This window comes from Colossoma macropomum, unplaced genomic scaffold (genome assembly GCF_904425465.1).
Source record: "Colossoma macropomum unplaced genomic scaffold, Colossoma_macropomum, whole genome shotgun sequence".
In the NCBI taxonomy this organism is placed as follows: domain Eukaryota; kingdom Metazoa; phylum Chordata; class Actinopteri; order Characiformes; family Serrasalmidae; genus Colossoma; species Colossoma macropomum.
In genome coordinates, this window is record NW_023494796.1 from 32,483,980 (window position 1) to 32,505,369 (window position 21,390).

The following is a 21,390-nucleotide window of genomic DNA, read 5'->3' on the forward strand; positions in this document are numbered from 1 at the left end:
TAAGAGCTGGGCGATACGGCCAAAAATCTTATCACAATAAAAATGTTCATATCGTTCGATATCGATACATATCGCAACAAATGTCAACTCATTATTTCTTTCACGTTTGAAGGCTGATTTTTGCTCCTGAGTGGGTAACTGCTGCTTTATACTATCCTTTATGGTCAGAACACGACAAACACTCACCAACCAGTGGGACATTTCACAGATCTGTCATGGGACAGTGGGAGAAAGTTTCGGATCAGCTGTTTTTACCAGCTGGAAAAGCACGGCTGCAGTTTTTGTAATAGTCATAATTTAAGAAAGAAAACAGATTATTTTTAGCTGTCTGGTGACGAGCGCTCGGCTATCCAGTTACAAGTGCTGAACTGTTTAGTTTCTCAACAACGTCAACTTAGTACGAACAGCAAACATTAGCTGGATCGGTAGGTCAGTGGTGGATCACCCGCCTTAAAGCCATCACTCCTACCACATCCATATCAGAGCACATCACAGTATTCAAACACCAGCTAGCAGACGACTGGGTTACTCTATGCTGTCGTTGTAGTTTGAGCCGCAATATATCTGACGCTCACTGTGTAAAAGCATTAACTGCAGTGAGCAGCGGACCACCTTCTTCGTTTGTTGCTTGGAGCTTGGGACTGCATTAATACTAAAATATGACTAATTGGCACCATAACAGCGCTTTAGTTGTGAGGAGGAGACGCCGTGCCCCCCTATTCATCTCTAAAAACTCAGAAGTGCGCCCTCTCCTGGCGACAGCAGAGTAGTGTCGCTTTCCTTGCAGTACAAAACGCCACCAAGGCTGTCGCTAGAACGTGGAAGTGTGAGAACGGTGTATTATATCGAACATTTATCAAACATTTCGTATATTTCTACTGAGCAAATTCATATCGTGATAATTACCGTTAACGTTTTATCGCCCAGCCCTATATTAAGTCTAATAATTTAAGCAGATAAAGCTGTCCAATATGTGGAACAATGATTTATGTTGACTGGCCTTATCTTTTAGAGACAATTTAGCAGGCAATAAATGTAATTTCTCTCTTCATGAGACAAATGATCTTATCACGCTCACCTCAGCTAATCATTTTGCTTCCTTCCGCCATTTATTTTGCAAACAATCAAGCTCAGCAAGAAATTCAGCCCTGACCAGTACAAGCAATCAATTAGGGACACTGTTACTGTCCAGCTGCTAAACGCAAACTGACCTTCATCTCATCCATCCAGTCCATGATGTAGAGCATCTCCTGGAAGACCCTCTGCAGCCCCAGATTGAGCTCCAGCCTCTGTCTGCGAGCCCTGAGCAGCTCCAGCAGGTAGTCCCAGAGTCGCAGGACGTTGTCTTTGCGGGCTGTGATGCGCTTGATGTCATGATAGTTCTCCGCTTCCAGTTCTCCAGCCACGGCCACCACCACCTGGACACGCTCCTCGTACGCAGCGATGTCGGTCTCGATGGCCTCGTGTTTTTTGGTGGCCGCCTCCACGGCTTGCAGGTCAAAGCCGAAGTTGTCCTGGATGGGGCATGGTGAGGAGATCAGCAGTTTCAACTATGAGCTTTAAAGGAAACCATGTTTTTGATGGCTAAATATGAGACCATGTTCTTTATCAATGTGCTCACCTGACTAAAATGTTAGGTCAACAAGCTACACCTATAATTCAAAAGGCAATTCAAGCCCTGCAATAAAATGTTCACACCATCATACAAGCTCAGGTTCAGCACAGTAGTACCGCAACTGACCACAAGGGTGTGCTAAGAGCTAAGAACAAATTTAACACGTATGTGGACGGATACAGAATCACAGCCTGATCCTGCATAAGAACTCTAAGTGACTTTTAGACGTTCATATGCAGGTTTCATAAATCATTCACTTGGAATTATAAAGATCCATCTAAATGTTCTTATTCTGTGACACTTCTTAACATCATGTGAGGTGTTTTTTTTAGGTTGTGTTCATTTCTTAACTCTTCATCTAGAAAACAGAAAAGTTCTGTCTCCAAAGTCAAACTCTAACTAGTTCTATAAGGTTCTATCTGCGAGCCAATCAGCACTGAATACACCCAAGAGGACCAATCAGGTTCTGCTTCTTTGTCATGTTGCCGTTCTGCTCAGTGACGGCAGGAAAAGTTTATAAAACTTCACGAAACATGAAAACATGTTGCTGAAACTCTGACTGTCTTCTTACAGCTCTTTAAAAATCGGGTTGCTAGGTAACAGACATGGCTGTTGATTGTCATCTTCGATCGAGAATGTTAAGATTTCTTAATTTGAGATAAGATGCTGTAAGATAAGAATCCTAAATTAAGATCAGATTTGCTTCTGTAATACAAATTTGTGAAAAATCTTAAATTGACCTGTCAGATCTTAACTTAAGACAAAAAGATAGGAAAGTTTCTGTAATACAGCCCCTGGCTGGACTTCGGACTTCGAGGTGGAATATGGGAGTATTACGTTGGTATTTGATGCTCTATTCAGTATTTGGAAGCTTTGTATTTATGGCAAATGTTAAAGATGAGTAAATTATTATTTTATTTAGTTCCCATTTACCTATACGGGCCAAGCTTACAGTGTTCTGCACTGTTGGCAAACTGTGATATCTCCGCTTATTTGGGCACACTGGTCTAAAGGTTATGACAAAAGTCAGACTTTAGGAAGCTGATGAAGTGATGTAGCAGATGAGCTGGTACACCATCCACTTCTACTTACCCTGTAAAGATCAGATGAGCTTGTGTTTAAACAGGCATAAGACACACGTCTAATGCAGTGGGGGAAAAAATCTGATTGGTATTTATTGGTATATCCATCTCCTTCGGAAATACCAATAAATATTCAAGGCCTGTAAAACACTGTTCAGGCCAGCTGACCTCAGACAACCTCATAACTCGCTGTTGCCTTAAAGTGGAACCAAAAAATTAGACTGTGCCAAGTTTAGACTATAAAGAGAAGATCTGATTAAGCATGTGATCCAGTTCAACTGCCCGTCGCAGTGCGCATTCGGTGTTTGTGTATAACGCACCTGCGAGACGAGTCGCTGGTTCTCGCTCAGCCACGTCTCCCTCATGGCTGCCTTGCGGTCAAATCGGCGAGCGAGCTGCTCCAGTTTCTCCTGGCGGATCAGCTCCGTTCTCAGGGCCAGCTCTCTCTCGTGCTCCGCTTTCTCTAGCCTCTCCCACGCCTACATACACAAACAGGCACCGATCAGTTACGATATACAAATCGCTCATGAAATGAGGCACATGTGCTGCTTTGAACAACCGATGATTAGGGTAGATGTTATGTTCTGCAATCAAGCGACTGGTTTTATGTTCGATATGAAATTATGAGTACTGGCAGCACTCGCCTTGTTGATGTCTGATATGAGCTTTCCCTCTCGAGGCATGTAGACTTTCTGATTGTTGGCTCGCATTTTGCTCTGGATGGTGAACAGCAGGACCTCCAGGTTGCCTTTTTCTGTAAACCTGCAAAATGAAACGACAGAACGTAATGCCTGGCAACCTGTGGGTCGTGTCAATCCAACTCCTCTGAGGAAGAGCGTTAATCTGTGTTCAGCAGGGATTCATAGATAGTGTATTTTTATTATGGCAGATTCTGATTCTTTTACAGCCAAAATGGCCGATTTGTACGACCTTTCTTGCCCAGTGGTTGTTTAGCTATAGTTCCAGTATATTGTAGAGGATTTATTGTATAGTATTTATATAGTTTGCCTGTATTTATTGTATTTATTGTCTGTCTGCTGCTGTTCTGTGTTAAACGTAATACTGTGTCCTGGAGAAACTACATTCAACAAATCTGTGATGAGAAGAAATGGCAATAAAGACGACTTTGACTATGAGTTTTGTTGGATCATTCGTTAAAAACCCTTTGCCCAATCAGAATTAGTTAATCGGTTTGATAATCAGACGTTTCTTATTTATATGTGTCAAGTAATTTGACTCATCAGTAATTTAATGATCACAGCATACAGAAAAAAGCACTGCTATAGACGAGTGACAAATTAAAGGAAAAACCTGAGCAAATGGGTGAAGAAGCATCACAAGTGCAGATGCATCTAGAAAGGCTGATCAGGCCAATTAACCTCCTGCCATGCGCTGTGGCAATGCTGAGCAGATCCAGCTGACCAATTTTGGATCAAGATGGCAAGAGGAAACATCTGTGTCTTTAAAAGTGGGTTAATTACTGGGACACGGACGGCAGGCAACTGGCCAGCATTTCAATAGGAACATCTACAGACGATTTTACACCAACATGGTAGACGTCACACTCCACAATGTGTGTTTCCAGACTCTCCAGTGCCGTTCCAAGCTGTTGTGGTCACTCATGGTGGCCCAACTCCTTACTAAGACACTTCGTGTTGGTTTATCCTGTAACTTGTCACTCGTCTGCATATCAATAATATAAAGGCCAATATATTATTTACTGGACTCCAGTCAGTATCATAAGAACCTAAGCATCAGAGACAGACAGTAGAGCTCAGGACTATGAGGGATTGTGAAGAAGCTCACTTGGGTGGTTTCTCCACCGTTCGGTAGGTGTTGAAGGCCTGAAGCTGCTGCTGTACTCCCACCAGAGAGTTGGCAAACTTGCGATTGTTGAGGATGATGATCGTCTGCTCAATCCACTCCAGGAGGTCAGAGGCCAGAGACTCGTACTTCTCAATCATCTTCTCAGTTTCGATGGCGTTATCTAGAACCTATGACCAAAAAATGGTACTGTGAAAACTACTAGTATGTAATTAAATCAAACAGTTACGAATGTGCTGTCTGAAGGCAGAGACACTGTTTTACAAAGGATCGCAGTAAGTTTTGGTCTAAAAAAATGAACGTTTATTCCGAAGAAAACTTAATATTTTCAGATTTAACACTATTTTACCATCATCATCACTGAATATAAACACTCGACATGTGGGTTCACTGGTGGTTTTGGAAAGTAAACTAAAAATTTTATTTTTTGTGTTAAAATTACATTTTATTATGCTTATATTCATTGTGTTGTAACTACCTCATACCACTTAGTGCAACACCTGCTCTCATGCAAATACAACAAATCTGTCTTACATGCTATGTAAATATGCAATAAATATACTTTCATTTCTACTCTTTCATAGTTTATTTTACACCTATTTTTCTATTTCTGCCTAATACTTGTGAATTTATGTGCAATTATATGTCTTGCTGTAACACTGCAATTTCCCTTCAGGATCAATAAAGTTCTTTCTTGCTTTCTATCTCTCCCTAATTCTCTATCTATGTATCTCTCTATCTATCTATCCCACTGTTTCCTATCACCACCACTGTAAAGAAATCTGACTAAGTTTCTCAGTGAAGCATTTCACATTAAACCCCTCTGAATGACTTTGTTTACAACTCATCGACTAAATTATGAAAATTCTGCAAAAGAATAAAAAGAATAAAAAATAAAGGAACCTAAATGGATCTTGCTGTGAAATAATGATTCTGCAGAAACCTTTAGTTGGTATAGAACCTTTATATGATGTTAAAGTTTATAGTTATTTAAACCTTAAAAACGTTTTCTACTCACAAAAATGATTCTTTAAAAAAAGTCCACTTAAGGTTTCTTTAAGGAACCAAAAGTCGTTCATCTCTGGCATGTTTTTTTCGGCAACTTTTATCATTTGGTGACTAGGAGGGAGGACCATCATTAAAGGGCCCGTGTTCTACACTGTTTTTCTATTTTATTTTATCCCTCGAGACCCACTTAGAACATTTGTGTGAGTGCATGCACCAAAAAGTCATAATTCATTTTTACACAACCATCTCCTAACCTCTCTGTATCACTTAGAACTGATAACGCTGTTCCTGTTACTGTCTTTAAGACTGATATATGTAAACGAGCTCTGTTCTGATTCGCTGCTTTATTCAAAAAGCAGTGCGGGCCTTGTAGCTTCAGAACGGATGGGCGGGGCCAAACCGCTGTAGGCTGAATAGATGCGTCTGTGTGAATGTGTTGGTTTCTGTGAGATCACATGAATAATGAACTGGAAGCAGGCTGCTTTTGCAGCTGGCTTTGTCAGGTGACTGTCTCACCTTCCCAATACGCTTGCCCTCCACCTTCAGTGCCTTCATCTTGGAGAAGTAGTGGTAGTAGGTGACAACATAGGTGATGATTGACTTCTCATCAGGATGGTCGACGCTGATATCTGCAATAAACACACACAAAAACCCTTTACACTCATGCATCTCTGCAGACAAAACACTGGGGCTTGGCTTCCTTATTTCTCCTCAGACATAAATGGAGGGAAGCCTTGCGTAGTGCGCTGTCTGAGGTGTGCCGATCGAGCTGTGTACTGTTTAGCAGCAGAACAATGCGCCGCCGCTTTCTCACGCCCCTGCTCTTTGTTCCTCTCTCCGCAGGTGTCTGAAGACTCCAGCTGAGTTCCCATCAGGACACGACACTTGCTGCTAAAACTGAGCGAAGACTCTGCTGCGCTGCGCAAAATAAAACTTATATCAAGGAACATGCTGAGTGCCCCTCCACAGCAGCTGGAGGCATGCGTGAGATGTTGATGATGCCATTAAAGTGCTATTCTGAGGCCTAGCCCGAGGACGCAGCTACTGTTTTTGGATCAGTTCGGCTGTTTAAACACCGGGAGCCTGAGGAATCTGGACTTTCATGAAGTTACAAAGTGTTTAATGGACATGTTCGTAACAAAAAACACTTATTTACTGCAAAACTCTCGCTATGAATATGGATCTGCAACTTATAAGGCCTAGAAAACTGACAGTGAAAGATACCGCTGAAAAGTTTGGAACCACTTGTCATATTAATGTTTTATTCCCACTAATAACTTGTACAACATAGACTGCGACATCATAAACTTAATACCAAAAAGTAATTTGGGTGTATTGTTCAATAATTCAAATCAGGAACCACAAGAAGTCATAAAATATATATATATATATAAATTATAAATATAAAATATATATATATAAATTAGCCTACACAATATGTGTCTATAAAATCTAGCATCCTCGAAAGTCCTCTTGTGGCCTATATAAGCTTTTTTTGACCAATAAGTGACCAAAATGCAACAGTTTTCATTGGCCAGAATTGCTGGGCATCACTATTAGAATCCTTTTATATGTTTATCTAGGGCTAAAAGACTTGTGGAGGAAATCTACCTGGGATTTAAATGTGATTATTCTCTTTAACTTAAGCTCCAGGCCTGCTTTTTGGCCTAAAAAGACCAGCACATCCATTTTCTCAGGCTTGAGACTCGACTTGTGCCAGACTGCCAGGTCAAGACCTCTTGTGCATTGTTAAGTGCAATTTGTCCCCTTAAAACTTAAGGCTGTGAATAATATAGGACATATAATTAACATCACAGCTCTTGCGACTGCACTCAAATTGCCATTTTGATTTAAAAACAAAGAATCAGAGCTACATTTATCTGCAACAAAACTGGTTCAGTATTATTGAAAACACCGATTCCAGCCTTCTGAATGGTGGTGCATGTTAATAAAACCAGGGCACCTCACTGAAAAGCTATGGACAAAACAGCTGTGTTGGGATTAAATTGCATCATATTGCAACTGCGATATTAAAAATGCAATAGTAAATCAGTGACAAGATTAAACACTGGCCTGCATAATTTTAAGCAACATACTTTTGTTAAAATTTGTGAAACACCCACAAAAACACTCATCGGGAACTGTGTTTGGTCAGTTGCAGCCCTTTAGACGCCTCCATTTTGTGTGAGGCGTCCATTTTCTCTCTTTTGCTCTTCTTGGCAGTTGCAACCTGTCACAGCGCTGTCCTACTTATGGATATAGGACACAATGAAGCCTCGAACACTGGGCCAACCAGGAGCAATTGAGTAATGAGGAACAGTGTGCTTTTCTATTACGCCAGATGGTGTTCATGTAAAATCTGAAACTCTGTTTTTGGAGTCCAGGAACTGAGATACTACCCAGGAACTGATGGTGAAACATGCTTTAGCAGTCCTTCTGATAGAGTTCAGTGATTTTCACTGATAAATATGAGTTTGAAAATGAGAGACGGGTTGATATGCAGCATTAACAGCGTGCAGTTCGGTTGATGCCTGAGAAAAACTCACCTTCTGGATCTAGAAGCTTTGTGAGGCCTAAGTGCTGCTCAGCCAGGTTGAAGGCATTCTGCAGATTGTAGTGCGCATTGGACTTCTTCAGCTTGTCAAAGTCTATCAGGTCAGGTCTGCGGTGAGGCGATGAGATAGAGGAGAGAAAACGGAGGTAGACAGAGATCAAGAGATGAGAGATGGCATATCTAGAACTCTATGTCAGTAAGACCTTTTCATTTCGTTTAATCACCTGTGTTTGTGGATGAGGGCGTTGAAGGCCATGCCGTCTCTCCAGCTGGTGGTGAAATTGTGAATGTTGACGTTCGGATAGCTGAAAAGAAAAGGTCAGAATTAGGAATCGAACACAGGACTAAGGTCAGCATACCTGGGTCAGACTGGTCCAAACTACACTACATGACCAAGTACTTGAACACCTGACCATCACTCCTAAATGAGCTTTTTAGACATCCTATTCAAAAGCCATGGGCATTAATATGGAGTTACCCCTTTGGCAGCTATAACAGCTTCCACTCTTCTGGAAAGCTTTCCACAAGATTCTGTTCTGTGGGAATTTGTGCCCATTTAGCCATTTGTGAGGTCAGACACTGATGTTCTGGCTCACAGCCTCTGTTCTAGTTCATCTCAAAGGTGTTGAGGTCAGGGCTCTGTGCAGTACCCTGGAGGTCCTCCACACCAAACTCCTCAAACCACGTCTTTATAAACAGTAAAGGGCCTTCCCTAAATTATACACACAAAGAACCATATAACTGTCTAAAATGTCTTTGTGTGCTGTAGCATGAACATCACCCTACACTGGAACTAAGCAAACCCTGAAAACCAGCCCCCAGCTCATTATCCCCCCTCCACCAAACTTTATTGGTGGCACTCTGCATTTCGGTAGGCAGCGTTCTCCTCCAGCGCGGTGTGCTTTACACCACTCCAGCCGACGCTCGGCACTGCGCAGAGATCTTAGGCTTGTGTGCTGCTGTTCAGTCATGTAAACACATTTTGCGAAGCTCCCGAGTTCTGGGTCTGACGTTGCTAACCAGTGTTTATTTTTATTTCACTGTGTAAATAAGCATCTATATAATCCAACAAACACGAACTATCAAGGTTGGAAAAACATGCAGGCCGATCTTTAACCAGATCACAATAATGATAAACCAATGTATTAACATTATACTGCTAGAAATACTGCAACAGCCATATATAATCAAAATACTTGTAAATAATTTTACATTTATAATTCTATAATAATCATCTAACAATTAAATACATTTCAAACGTCTCAAAGGGTCATTCTGCCTAAACCTAGCATTTAGTATGTTATCTGTCATATTATGCAGTATTCTGCTTTATATCCCTCACTCAGTCTTGTTGCTGTGACAGAATTCATGATTTGTATTTTCATCCATTTATGTTCTCTCACTACATTACCCAACATGCATTGCGCAAATACGTCATGCAACCTTTGGGAACCCTCCCTATTGCTAAAGAAGCCCTAAATACTTCTATAGCTTCCTAGCAGTAACAATCGCTATCTGGCTTCATTCTTCATTCTGACAACCAACCTGAAATCCTCCCCGGAGTGCTTGTAGTTTCTCAAAAGACTCTCCCACCTTCAAGATACACTATATTGCCTAAAGTATTTGCTTGTCTGCCTTCACATGCATATGAACTTGAGTGACATCCCATTCTTAATCCATAGGGTTTAATATGATGTCGGCCCAAACTTTGCAGCTATAACAGCTTCAACTCTTCTGGGAAGGCTTTCCACAGGGTTTAGGAGTGTTTATGGGAATTTTTGACCATTCTTCCAGAAGTGCATGTGTGAGGTCAGACACTGATGTTGGACGAGAAGGCCTGGCTCGCAGTCTCCGCTCTAATTCATCCCTAAGGTGTTCTGTCGGGTTGAGGTCAGGACTCTGTGCAGGCCAGTCAAGTTCTTCCACACCAAACCCACTCATCCATGTCTTCATGGACCTGGATTTGTGCACTGGTGTGCAGTGTTGTTGGAACAGGAAGTGGCCATTCCCAAACTGTTCCCACAAAGTTGGGAGCATGAAATTGTCCAAAATCTCTTGGTGCTGAAGCATTAAGAGTTCCTTTCACTGTAACTAAGAGGCCGAGCCCAACTCCTGAAGAACAACCCCACACCATAATCCTCCCTCCACCAAACTTTACACTTCGCACAATGCAGTCAGACAAGCACCGTTCTCCTGGCAACCGCCAAACCCAGGAGAAGCGTGATCCGTCACTCCAGAGAACACGTCTCCACTGCTCTAGAGTCCAGTGGCGGCGCTTTACACCACTGCATTTGACGCTTTGCATTGCGATTGGTGATGTAAGGCTTGGTTGCAGCTGCTCGGCCATGGAAACCCATTCCATGAAGCTCTCTACGCTGTTCTTGAGCTGATCTGAAGGCCACATGAAGTTTGGAGGTCTGTAGTGACTGACCCTGCAGAAAGTTGGTGACCTCTGCGCACTATGCGCCTCAGCATCCGCTGACCCCCCTCTGTCATTTTACGTGGCCGACCACTTCGTGGCTGAGTTTCTGTCGTCCCCAGTCGCTTCCACTTTGTTATAATCCCACTGACAGTTGACTGTGGAATATTTAGTAGTGAGGAAATTTCACGACTGGACTTGTTGCACAGGTGGCATCCTATGACAGTACCACGCTGGAGTTCACTGAGCTCCTGAGAGCGACCCATTCTTTCACTAATGTCTGTGGAAGCAGTCGCAGGCCTAGGTGCTTGGTTTTATACACCTGTGGCCATGGAAGTGATTGGAACACCTGAATTCAATGATTTGGATGGGTGAGTGAATACTTTTGGCAATACAGTGGGCTTTCTTAACTTTTAAACAGGAAAATCTCTCTGCTGCACCACTATAGGACACGAGTAAGCAGATGTATCGATTGTTAAACCTTCATCTTGGCTGGAGTGTCTCTTCACATTGCATAACCTCTGCAATGTGAAGAGACAAAGTTTCTATTATGAAGCACAAGAACAGACAGGTTTTCACGCTCACCCTGCCGTCTTCATCTGACACCACAGAAGCAGGGCATCCTTGGCAGACTTCTTCTCCTTGTTGTCCTCCGTCTCGACGCTAATGTCCTGAATCTGTCAGACAGAAGTCATATTTGGTTGGATGTTAAAGCACCACGCACTCACCCCCCAAACTCGTACCTCTTACAGATATATTAAACCCCACCCACGCGAGCGCCATGCTCCCTTAATCCAGGCAGTGTCAATCTGTTCATAATTGCAGTGCTTAAAAAAGCCACGTATCTGTAGCTTAAGGCAAACTTTAAGCGCTTTCTATTCCACACATACTAATTAGCAAGATGTATTAAATCCCTTTTTCATATTTCCAGCCAAATTATCTGTTCATAAATGAGTCCCACCTCCACACCATCAAAATAAAGCTGATAACTCAGACTCATAGCTCCATCAGCACTGTTATCTAATGTGTTTCTCAAAAGGTTCAGTCCGTAAATATGAATGTTGTATTAATGCACATAACGTCTAGTAACAGGATGCAAACTCTTATTATGAGGCCTTTAAAGTCTCCAAACAGTTCAAAACGTTAATGTAAAAAAAATTCATTTACTTTTCTTTATTTATCACATATGGCTGATTTTTAAAGCTTTAACTTCTCACCTTTCTTGTTTTCTTTACTCTCTCACGTGTTTAATCATTTATCTATTTCACACTTTTGTCATTGTTTATATGACTGAGTGGAGCACGTCTGCCTGGGCAACAATCCATCACATCACTGGCTAAGAGAATAACCATCCTGACCGTACTTCACAGTAGAGCCGGCCAAAACGCCAATATTTATCATTATCGTGACACCACAATGCCTCAATATGCTTTTCTGAGTATATTGTGAACATCATTAGTACTTTAACATGGACTAACTGCCTTTTCATTCACACGTGTCCTTTCAATTCACACGTGTCAGACTCCAGTCCTCGTGGGCCAAAACACTGCAGACTTCAGAACGCTGCCTCATTAAACACACCTGATTCAGCTCATCAGCTAATGAGCAAGGCCTTCATTAACTGAATTCAGTGTTAGATGAGCGTAATGGGGTAATTACCGTCATATCATTACCATATCTGTTACATTAGGCTGTGTTATTTCATTCAATGCCAAAGGTAAAGCATTGTTTATAAAATGCAGTGCTTTGATGTTTTCACGGGTCGTATTTTTGATTTTATCAAATTAATCTGTAACTAATAATGCTCAGTAATCAGTCACAACAACTTGCCTTACACAACAACTTCCTCACTCTATATCGACATAAATAAAAGTTCCTCTCCTTATATTTTGATTTTAATTTCTCTAATTTGAACTATTTTTAAGTGTAACACTTCCCTTCTGGGCTGTTTAGCTCTGCCCACCACTGGAGGCAATTCCAGTCTTAGTACATCTCTGCTGTCTTTACTGAACGTGCCACATCCGCAGAGCACAAAGAGGTCAGCTAACCTGGAAGCGCAGGATGATGGTCCAGATGAGGCCGAGCGTGAGGCGGTGGTTGCCGTCTACGATGTCGTGTGAGCCCATGTTCTCCAGGTGAACGCGCTGCTCTTTGAGGAACTGCAGGGCTTTGTCCACGTTCTCCAGACAGTGGATCCGCATGCGGCCTTTTGTGGGCTTCGGCTGTGGAACGTAAGAAGACACGTCATTAGCATAAACGACAAGAGCCATATAGGTGCAACTGTGAATAGAAATCCTTTTTCAAACTGGCAAGAATAATTTTCGCAATTTGCTGCTGCTACAAAGTGCAAAATCTCTCCCTGCCGCTCTCAGTAACACATGGCATTGAGCCAAACGTATCAGTTGCAGCTGATGGTGCAGGCCATGTCCTAGCTGCACAGCAGCAGTAGCTGCAGCTTCTTCCCTGTGCACTTTGGAGCGGGCTTCTATGACGTAGCGGCCGAGAAAAGCAGCCTAAACTCAGGAACGCGGCTACTGACATGACTCCACCAAATAAACCCAGCGGTATAGTGCTTATTACACACCCTGTGGGGTTGGACAGGTGAGCCGCTACCTGCTCCAGGAGGAGCCTGCATCCAGGAAGTCTAGCTGGTCTTGCGAATCGGGACTATGTCCATGGTTTATCTGCCTTACTCTGCTCCATCTTAACACAAATCAGCTTCTTTACTTTGTAGTCAATGAAAACAAACAGTTACCCTGTTTCCACTTTGTGAAATCTCGCATGCACCATTTCGTTGTCTACTTGGCCATATCAACAGCCCTCAGTTTCCTTGTTATCTTTCTCGTGTATCGGGTCAGTTACCATCGACGTACTCTCCTTAAACTGTGTTAAAGAGATCCCAAGCTTTCTAAACTCTTACTTTAATGTGTGTGACCTTGCAGTGCGCCTTATACGCTGAAAGATGACTGATATTTTCTTCCTCTCTCTTTGAGAAACAAGTAAAAAGGTTCGCTTAGCCGCTACAATGCATGGCAGTGTGCCTGTTCATGCTTCGGCATGAATGGTATTCTTGAGCTTATCAACAGACTTAAGCTCAGTTCCTGCCATGATTTTTTTCTTGGTTACAATCACGAGATGTGACAAGCACAATGTCATCTTGACCATCCATCAAATCGTGTATCACGCAGCTTCCTTCTCCCTTCCATCCTGTTGACCGAAAATGGGATCTTTGTATTCTTTCACTTTCATGATTGCTCCCAATAGCCAAAAGAGGGACGGGTGGGTGCAGCAGGGTTTAGTCAACAGAGTTTTCAATAGTGAGGGATTTGATTTCCTCTCAAGTTGAAACTGTGGTCACATCTTTCTCACACAGACGTGCAGAAAGCTTCAGTAAAATGCACTCGGGCTTTTGGCACGTTCCGCTGGAAGTCACAAGACAGGGCTGGTGGGGATGAGGCCGATCGGAGTGGCGCAGTCCATAATCCACCTTAATTGCATCTGATTCCAGAGCTGCATGCTCGGGTTGATCAGAAAGGATGGGGTTCAAAGGGCCACTGCTGAGGTCCGTGGAGACAGTGAGGGCTTACAGTGAGTGTGATTGTTCAGTGGATCAAGCCTATGGATTAAATTTAAGAGCTTAACTTTGCAGTAGCATGTCAGAGGAACGTGGAACACATTCACTGACTCAGAACGTGAGCCTCCATCAGGCTTCTGAGGCAAAATCGTTAGAAATACACAAGTCAAAGCTTAAGGTAGATTATACTTGTATGTTCTAAATAGGACTGAAAGACTAATTGCTTTTATATCGAAATGGCAAATTAATTCAAATCTCAAGAGCTGCAATTTTCTTAAATGAAAACTTGCGTTATCAAAAACAGTCTTTTAAGAGTGGAAATTGGACCTAATAACACAGAAATGCCTGTAGATGGGTTAGACCAATCAGAGGCAACCAAACCTCCATGTGTTGTGACATCACAACCACAACTTACTGGCAGTCTGGTGCACTACATTCAAGGGTCAAGCCTCAGGTCAGAAAAGAATATTCTGAACTTCTTGGCCAAAAGAACAGGCCTGAACTTCATGCCTTTAATTAGTAATCTCAATTTAAATTGCAGGTGCAATATTAGTCAGAAAATCGCAAATAACACATTTTCCGCAAATCGTTCAGCCCTGGTTCTAAACTGTTCCATCGTAGGGAAAGCTAGAACTGATCTCAGATCAGCATTTAGAAGAACGTCCAGAGAAAAGCTGATGGATCCCACTTTCAGCAGCCTCCAGCTACCTGCTTCTGAAGAGCCCCTCTGGGTTTAAAGGACATTCTGGCCTAAAACTAGCACTTAATGTCTTACTTATTATGTAATATTCTGTAGTGCAGCACTGCTTCTCTAAGTCTCATCGGTTTAAAGGTGGGAGGAACTTTTGAAAAACTGGACACAGGTGGACGGGCTGTTTGAATTCTTTTTTGCCATTACACACTTAAAGATAGTTATTCATGGGTTCTTAAGTAAAAACAATGGTTGTATACAGAACCATGAACACTCAAAGAATCAGTTGCATGCTAAAATGGTCCTTTGGTGACACGGTTCTTCAGGTTGATGGGGAATATGTTATATATAGTTCTACATACCACCAAATAGGGTTTCTTCACTGCTACGATATCAAGTTTGCAACAACAGAAGAACATTTTTTGGTATAGGAATATTTACAACACATTCTCCAATCTGAAGAACAGTTTCTCCGTGCAAAGAACCCTTTACGCATACAAATGGTTCTTTGAGTGTTCATGGTTCTATATAGAACTACTGTCTTTACAAAAGAAACCTTGAAAAACCATCTTTAGTAAGACTGTAGCCTCCCTCTGCTCTAACCAGCTAGCAAAAACTGGTGGAGCTTCCAGGTGTTGTATGGTATATTTCAGTAAAGCATGCTGGGTATTGTAGTAAGAGAACATTTACAGAAGAAAAAAATATGAAATTGTTAATTCTCTTAATGAGGCCTAATAAGTAAGACATTAAATGCTAGTTTTAGGCCAGAATACTCTTTACACCCTGAGGGGATCTTCAGAAGCAGGTAGTTGGAAGCTCTGAGTGGATCCATCGGCTTTTCTCTGGACGTTCTTCTAAATGCTGATTTGAGACCAGTTCTAGCTTTCCTTACGATGGAACAGTTTAGAACTAGGGCTGAATGATTTGCGGTTTCTGACTAATCCTGCACCTGCAATTTAAATTGAGATTATTGATTAAAGGCATAAAGTTCAGGCCTGCTTTTTGGCCAAGAAGTTCAAAATATCCACTTTTCTGGCTTGAAACCTGACCCTTGAATATAGTGCGCCAAACTCCCAGTAAGTTGTGGTTGTGATGTCACAACATGTGGAGGTTTGGCTGCCTCTGATTGGTCTAACTCATCTACAAGCATTTCACAAGCTCTGTGTTATTAGGTTCAATTTCCACTCTTAAAAGTTAAGACGTTTTTGATAACGCAGGCTTTAATTTTAAAAACTGCAGCTTTTTCCGATTTAAAAAATTCTCTTAATTTAACCATTTCGATATAAAAACGATTAATCTTTCAGGCCTATTTAGAACATACAAGTACATACTACTTTAATCTCTACACATTACTGAATCAAAATACACAAACTAGCTTCTACACTGAGCTTCACAGCCGCTAAATATTTCCACCTACTGCTAAATTCCACTTAATCCTGGTCCAGAAGCAGTGTCTGTTTGAAGCTGTTAGGTGTTGCAGGCTACGTACCAGTCTCTCTCCAGACAGCACTTCCAGGAGCTTGATGAGCATGCGGCCATCCCTCAGGTCCATGTAGAGGTCAGTGATGCGGCAGGAGACGCGAGCCAGGTGGGAGTTCACCCACTTCGTGAAGGTTTTCTTCTGCACTGCCTCGCGCTCATCTGCACAGACAAGGCCAGAGACAAGAGTGAGGGTCATGCAAACATGACCGTCTTTGGTACATCAAGTGTATAAAAGGGCCATAAAATGCAAGAAAATGAGTGATATGTGCTCTTTAACATGGCCAACGTAACCAATGCGCTTACACTTATATAGTGACCCAGAAATTCTACTTTATTTCCAAAAAAATGTCCAATTTTCAATGTGGTCTCAGACGTTTGGACCCCACGAGAAAGCACTCTTCACTCTAAACAACTTTCTTGAGGCCTTTATGACCTCTTTGCTAAAAGCAAACTCAACCAGTAAGATGCATCTATCCTGTTTATACCCGCCACTGAATGCATGTCAGAGGGTGCGGCCGTGTTTGTGGAAGCTACATAACCAATTCACATTGTTCCTAAAATGGTAGTGCATGGGCCATTTCTCCCACTACACTGTCGAGGAAAAGTATTGTCCAAGCCACACGATGCCAAACACACAGACAACACGTCCCTATTTTTCACCATTGTATTTATCCAAGTAGGAACGTGGCTTCCAGCAATTGTTAAGCCGCAGAGACATATTTATCACTGGCTTTAGCTGCTGCAGCATCTGATCCCTGTTTGAACATGCGAACAGTTTTCTCCCAGCCTGGTCGGGTGGTCTGGGGTAGTTTTTCATACTATAGATCAACTATAGCTGTAAATCACTCGTCTTTTGGCTCTTCAAGCCATACGCAGAACCATCGCCTACACATCCACTCACTCACCCACCCACATGCACACTCTTCCTCTTACACACAATGGAGTGTGTCAACGCCAACGCCTCTGCTGCATGAGGCATTTGCCTAGTGCTCTCAAAAGCCTGTTGCCATAGAAATCTGGAAGGAAGATTTGCAGCCTCCCAGTGCAGAGTGGACCACACCGATCTCTCCACAGATTAAACTGCAAAGGGAAACGATGCCTCATCAAGGAGCACAGTAGCCGCAATCGCTAGCACGCCAGTGTGGAGTTCAAAAAAAAAGTTGGACGGCGCATTAATCACAAGATAGATGTGTCCACTCTGGTGAGAGCAACTGAGTGATTATTATGGATGTCTGAGGAGGTCAGCAGTTTGGGACAAGGCCAGGATAGGCTATTAAGATATAAATTCACACTCAGATCTGAAGACGTGGAGGGCATTCTGGCTCTTTTTAGTCAATCAGATCTGTTGGCTCTGACACTTCAATTAGTAGCCGTTTTTTCCTCATCAAAATCAGCCAAGTTAGGGATATCATCTATCGTTTCATTTTCAAAGATGAATAATCTTCCATCTAATTAACTAAAACAAAAATTGCACGTGTCCATTATTAAAAAAACTGGCTACACCAGTTTCGCTGGACAAATTTCGAGAGGTGGGGTCATAGGACAGGCACAAAGTCTAAATGCAAGTCAAAAACAAGTCAAAAATTAGAAGAACTAACAACGTATGTTTGAAAACATGGAAAAGAATAAAAAAGTCAAAAACAAACCTACAGCCAAATTAGTACAACAACCAACAGGTGTTAAGGATAATGAGGGGGCGGAGTCACAGTGTTCCAAGCCAGGACTCCCTCTGCCCATTGGTAGTGTCTTAATTTATACTTAAGAAACACTCACTTATCACTTATTGCTAATAACACACAACCTCAACAGTTTTGACAAAAAGAAACAAAATGAGCTCCGAATTTCATATTAAATATGCTTTAATACTGACAACACATCCAAAAAGTAGTTCCACAACAAATAAGTTGTTGCTATGCAACGCATCCGTGGAGTGATACAGTTTTGGTGCGAAAAAGCTGTGCTGTTATCACAAACATCAGAAGAGTTAGAGCACTTCTTAACAATCAGACTGTAAGGTCAGAACTACATGTTCAAAAATAATTAAAAAACAATTAAAATACATTTTTATAAAACTTGTTTGTGAACAACACATCACCAAACTCAAGGCTACGCTAAGCTCTACGTAAAAGCACTCTTGTAAACGCTCATGCTTTACCGTGGACAGTAATACACATAAAAAAGGGCACCTATAACGCCAATACACATTTTCTTTGTTTATGTGAAGCTAAAGAGTTTAACAAAGCAGAGACGGGACTCAGACTCTAGTTGAGTCCCATGTTGATGGCCTTAACTCCACCCACTCGTGCTGAAGTCATAAACAGTGAGTGTGTTTATATGCACTCAATAATCCGATCATAATCCGATTTCTGCAGTTATCTGATTATTCAAACGGTCATGTAAACAGCATACTCTGATTTCTTAGATTGGAGTAAGGTCTAACAATCTGATTAAGAAACCTGAGAAAGAGGCTGGATTTTAGCTTAGTAATCAGATTTCTCAGTGCACGTAATCTCTTACTCTGATTTCTTTCGGTTTTCTCAGTCGAAATTCCACTCGAAATGAAGGATTTATATTTTCTCCATCTTCAAGATGATGTATGTTCATATTTTCAAGTAAAGTGGCTCGATGTTAAAAAAAAAGCCACGGCATGAAGTTTAACATTACGTTTATGTCACTATGAGTTTATTGGCTGGTTGTAAAGCAGAAATCTGATTAACGTCTGACTCATGCAGACCCAGAGTTTCCCCATTACCTGATTATTAAAGTGCATGTAAACGCATTGATCTGATTTTCTGCAGTTATCATATTATCGCATGTAAACGCACTGTGTTTCAGATACAGGCTGCTTTTTAAATGAGCAATACAGAGCAGCCAATCAGAACAATTTCATTTAATGACCATCTCTGAAAAATTTTTATGTAAAAATAAATTCAAGCCCCTTTTTGGTAAAATAAAGTACTCTCCCACCATCAGCCACTGTGAGAGCCAGCAGGGGGTCTACATCACCTCACACAATGCCTGAGACTCTCACAAGCCTTCCTTTTCCAACTCCAGACTAATTCACAAACCACAGCAAGGACCTATGAGCTCAGAGTAAAAGCAATCTTCAAGGATTTTTCCGTATGATTGGTTTAACTTCTTTAATTCAAAGAATCTTGATGAATCATCAGCAATCGCCAGTTAGCTAATGAGATGATAATGCATATTGAGGCTGTCCAAAGAAAAAAAAAAAAATGTATCTATACCAAAGCAGTAAATTTACAGGAGAGAGGAAAAACGTTCTTAAATTTTAATGTAAGTTAATGCGAAGAGAGTTTATTCTAAATCATTCTGGAACATTTCTATTGGTCTATTCATCATGAAATTTGCATACAACGTAGAGGGAGAGCTGCAATGTTCGAATTATGTAGAAAAATATACAAAAAAATGTGATGAAGGTGGTTAGTTGGTTACTTACTATATTATACAGTTATTTTCTGACCTACGCACCTAAGTTCAGACATCATTATAGTAGTCACTACGTTTAAGGCACAGGTTGAAGTAAGAAACAGCCTGATGTGTGTTATTTGCCATACAGTGCTTTAAATAAAGTCTTTTTGAAGCCTTCCTTATTCATCTTTGCTTAATAAAGTATTCTGAAATATACGCATGGTCTGACATTGTTAAGTCCATTTTTACTGTGGGGCCTTTAAAAAAAAAACGATAAACTGATTAATGCTGACAGCCACTAATCTAAGTCATAATACAGAGAGGTTTGAGTTCTGAGGCAGAGATACTGAAACAACCCCTTCATCATTAACTAAGTCTGGTTGACAAGACGCTGTAACCAAACTTTATTGATGACTCACAAGTCACTGTAGATGTTTTAAAGTCGCTGTGTTGGGAGAGAAAACTGACAGAGAACTATAGGACCCAGTGAATTTTACAGCTGTAATATGAAAAAAGGCCCAGCTCAATGTTTATGTTGCGTGCAATTACACAATTCCACCAGAGGTCTCCAAATCCCCCAAACGTACATAGTGCAGCTTTAAACGGCTTCCTAAATAATATATTCAATATTCCCTGTTTTTTATTTTTATTTTTGGATTTCCCCCAATTTAGTCATATCCAATTCCACCCACTAGTTAGGACTCCCCCAATCACACCACACCACCAGCGCTAGGAGGGGGAAGGCAAACACAGGCCTTCTCGAGACCTGTGAGGCGCCACCGCATCTTTTCAAACTGCCGCTAGTGCAACGTCATTGGACAGCCAGTTCTGTTACGTCAGCCGACAGACGTCTCAAATACAAGTACCTGAGTACAATATTGTTGAACTCGGACTCTGCTGAGTATTTTCATATTGGAATATTTTTACTTTTATCTAAGTACATTAGCGAGTAAAGGAGGCTACTTTTTACTCAGTTACCTTTTAGCCAATCATATTTAGTTACAAAGTTCTTTGTGTTTAATTACATAATGTTTTGCTGTTGACAACATCTGTACTGCCTTAAGATTGGTCACATGTGTCCGTTTGGAGTTTTAGCATTTTATTTTAGACCAAAATAATCCAAAAAGGGGCAAAACAAACACATACAAACTTCTGTTCCTATGCTGATCGATGCTGGATGGACTAAGAAGTTCCACTCTATGAGTAGCTGAACCAAATACTCTTGCACTTTTACTCACGTTGTCTTATTTAAAGGTACTCGTATCATTGTTCTATCCAAGTCTCAATACTGTACTTGAGTATTGATTTAGACACACACACACACACACACACACACACACACACACACACACACACACAGACACACGCACACGCTTGTGGTCTTCATATACATCAGCTTCTTACCCACAATGCTATTAATAGAGAGTGGAGAGGGGTCAAACAAGGGGAAATAGGTGGAGTAGAGCACGTCCTGAGCTTCAGTAAACACACACTGCTCTCCGTGCAGAGGAGCGCATCTGCTCCACACACACTACACACACCTGCACACTCCCGCATAGTCACGCATCACTACACACATACAGACACACACATACACACCCCGACTCTCCGTGTGCCCCAATTCACTGTCCTAATACTCTGAGCTAAAGCAGTCCATGTTCGTTTAAGTATTTCATTTTAAAATATGCATGTATCCCATATGTATCACTGAG

General features: G+C 41.6%; 2 protein-coding genes across 4 annotated transcripts in view; both read right to left on the bottom strand.

The window, feature by feature from the left end:
- adgrb3 (adhesion G protein-coupled receptor B3) overlaps positions 1–21,390 on the bottom strand; it is a 994,217-nt gene that overhangs the window by 362,228 nt on the left and 610,599 nt on the right. The gene's annotated exons all lie outside the window — the stretch shown is intronic.
- LOC118816763 (spectrin beta chain, non-erythrocytic 1-like) overlaps positions 1–21,390 on the bottom strand; it is a 148,105-nt gene that overhangs the window by 50,221 nt on the left and 76,494 nt on the right. For all 3 annotated transcript variants that reach the window (XM_036583343.1, XM_036583344.1, XM_036583345.1), the window contains 10 exons: positions 16,257–16,408; positions 12,551–12,724; positions 11,088–11,179; positions 8,308–8,388; positions 8,076–8,191; positions 6,046–6,158; positions 4,504–4,691; positions 3,342–3,459; positions 3,018–3,176; positions 1,212–1,514 (listed from right to left, as the gene is read on the bottom strand). In XM_036583343.1, the coding sequence (XP_036439236.1) occupies positions 1,212–1,514; positions 3,018–3,176; positions 3,342–3,459; positions 4,504–4,691; positions 6,046–6,158; positions 8,076–8,191; positions 8,308–8,388; positions 11,088–11,179; positions 12,551–12,724; positions 16,257–16,408 (1,496 nt within the window). The remainder of the gene's footprint in view (positions 1–1,211; positions 1,515–3,017; positions 3,177–3,341; positions 3,460–4,503; positions 4,692–6,045; positions 6,159–8,075; positions 8,192–8,307; positions 8,389–11,087; positions 11,180–12,550; positions 12,725–16,256; positions 16,409–21,390) is intronic.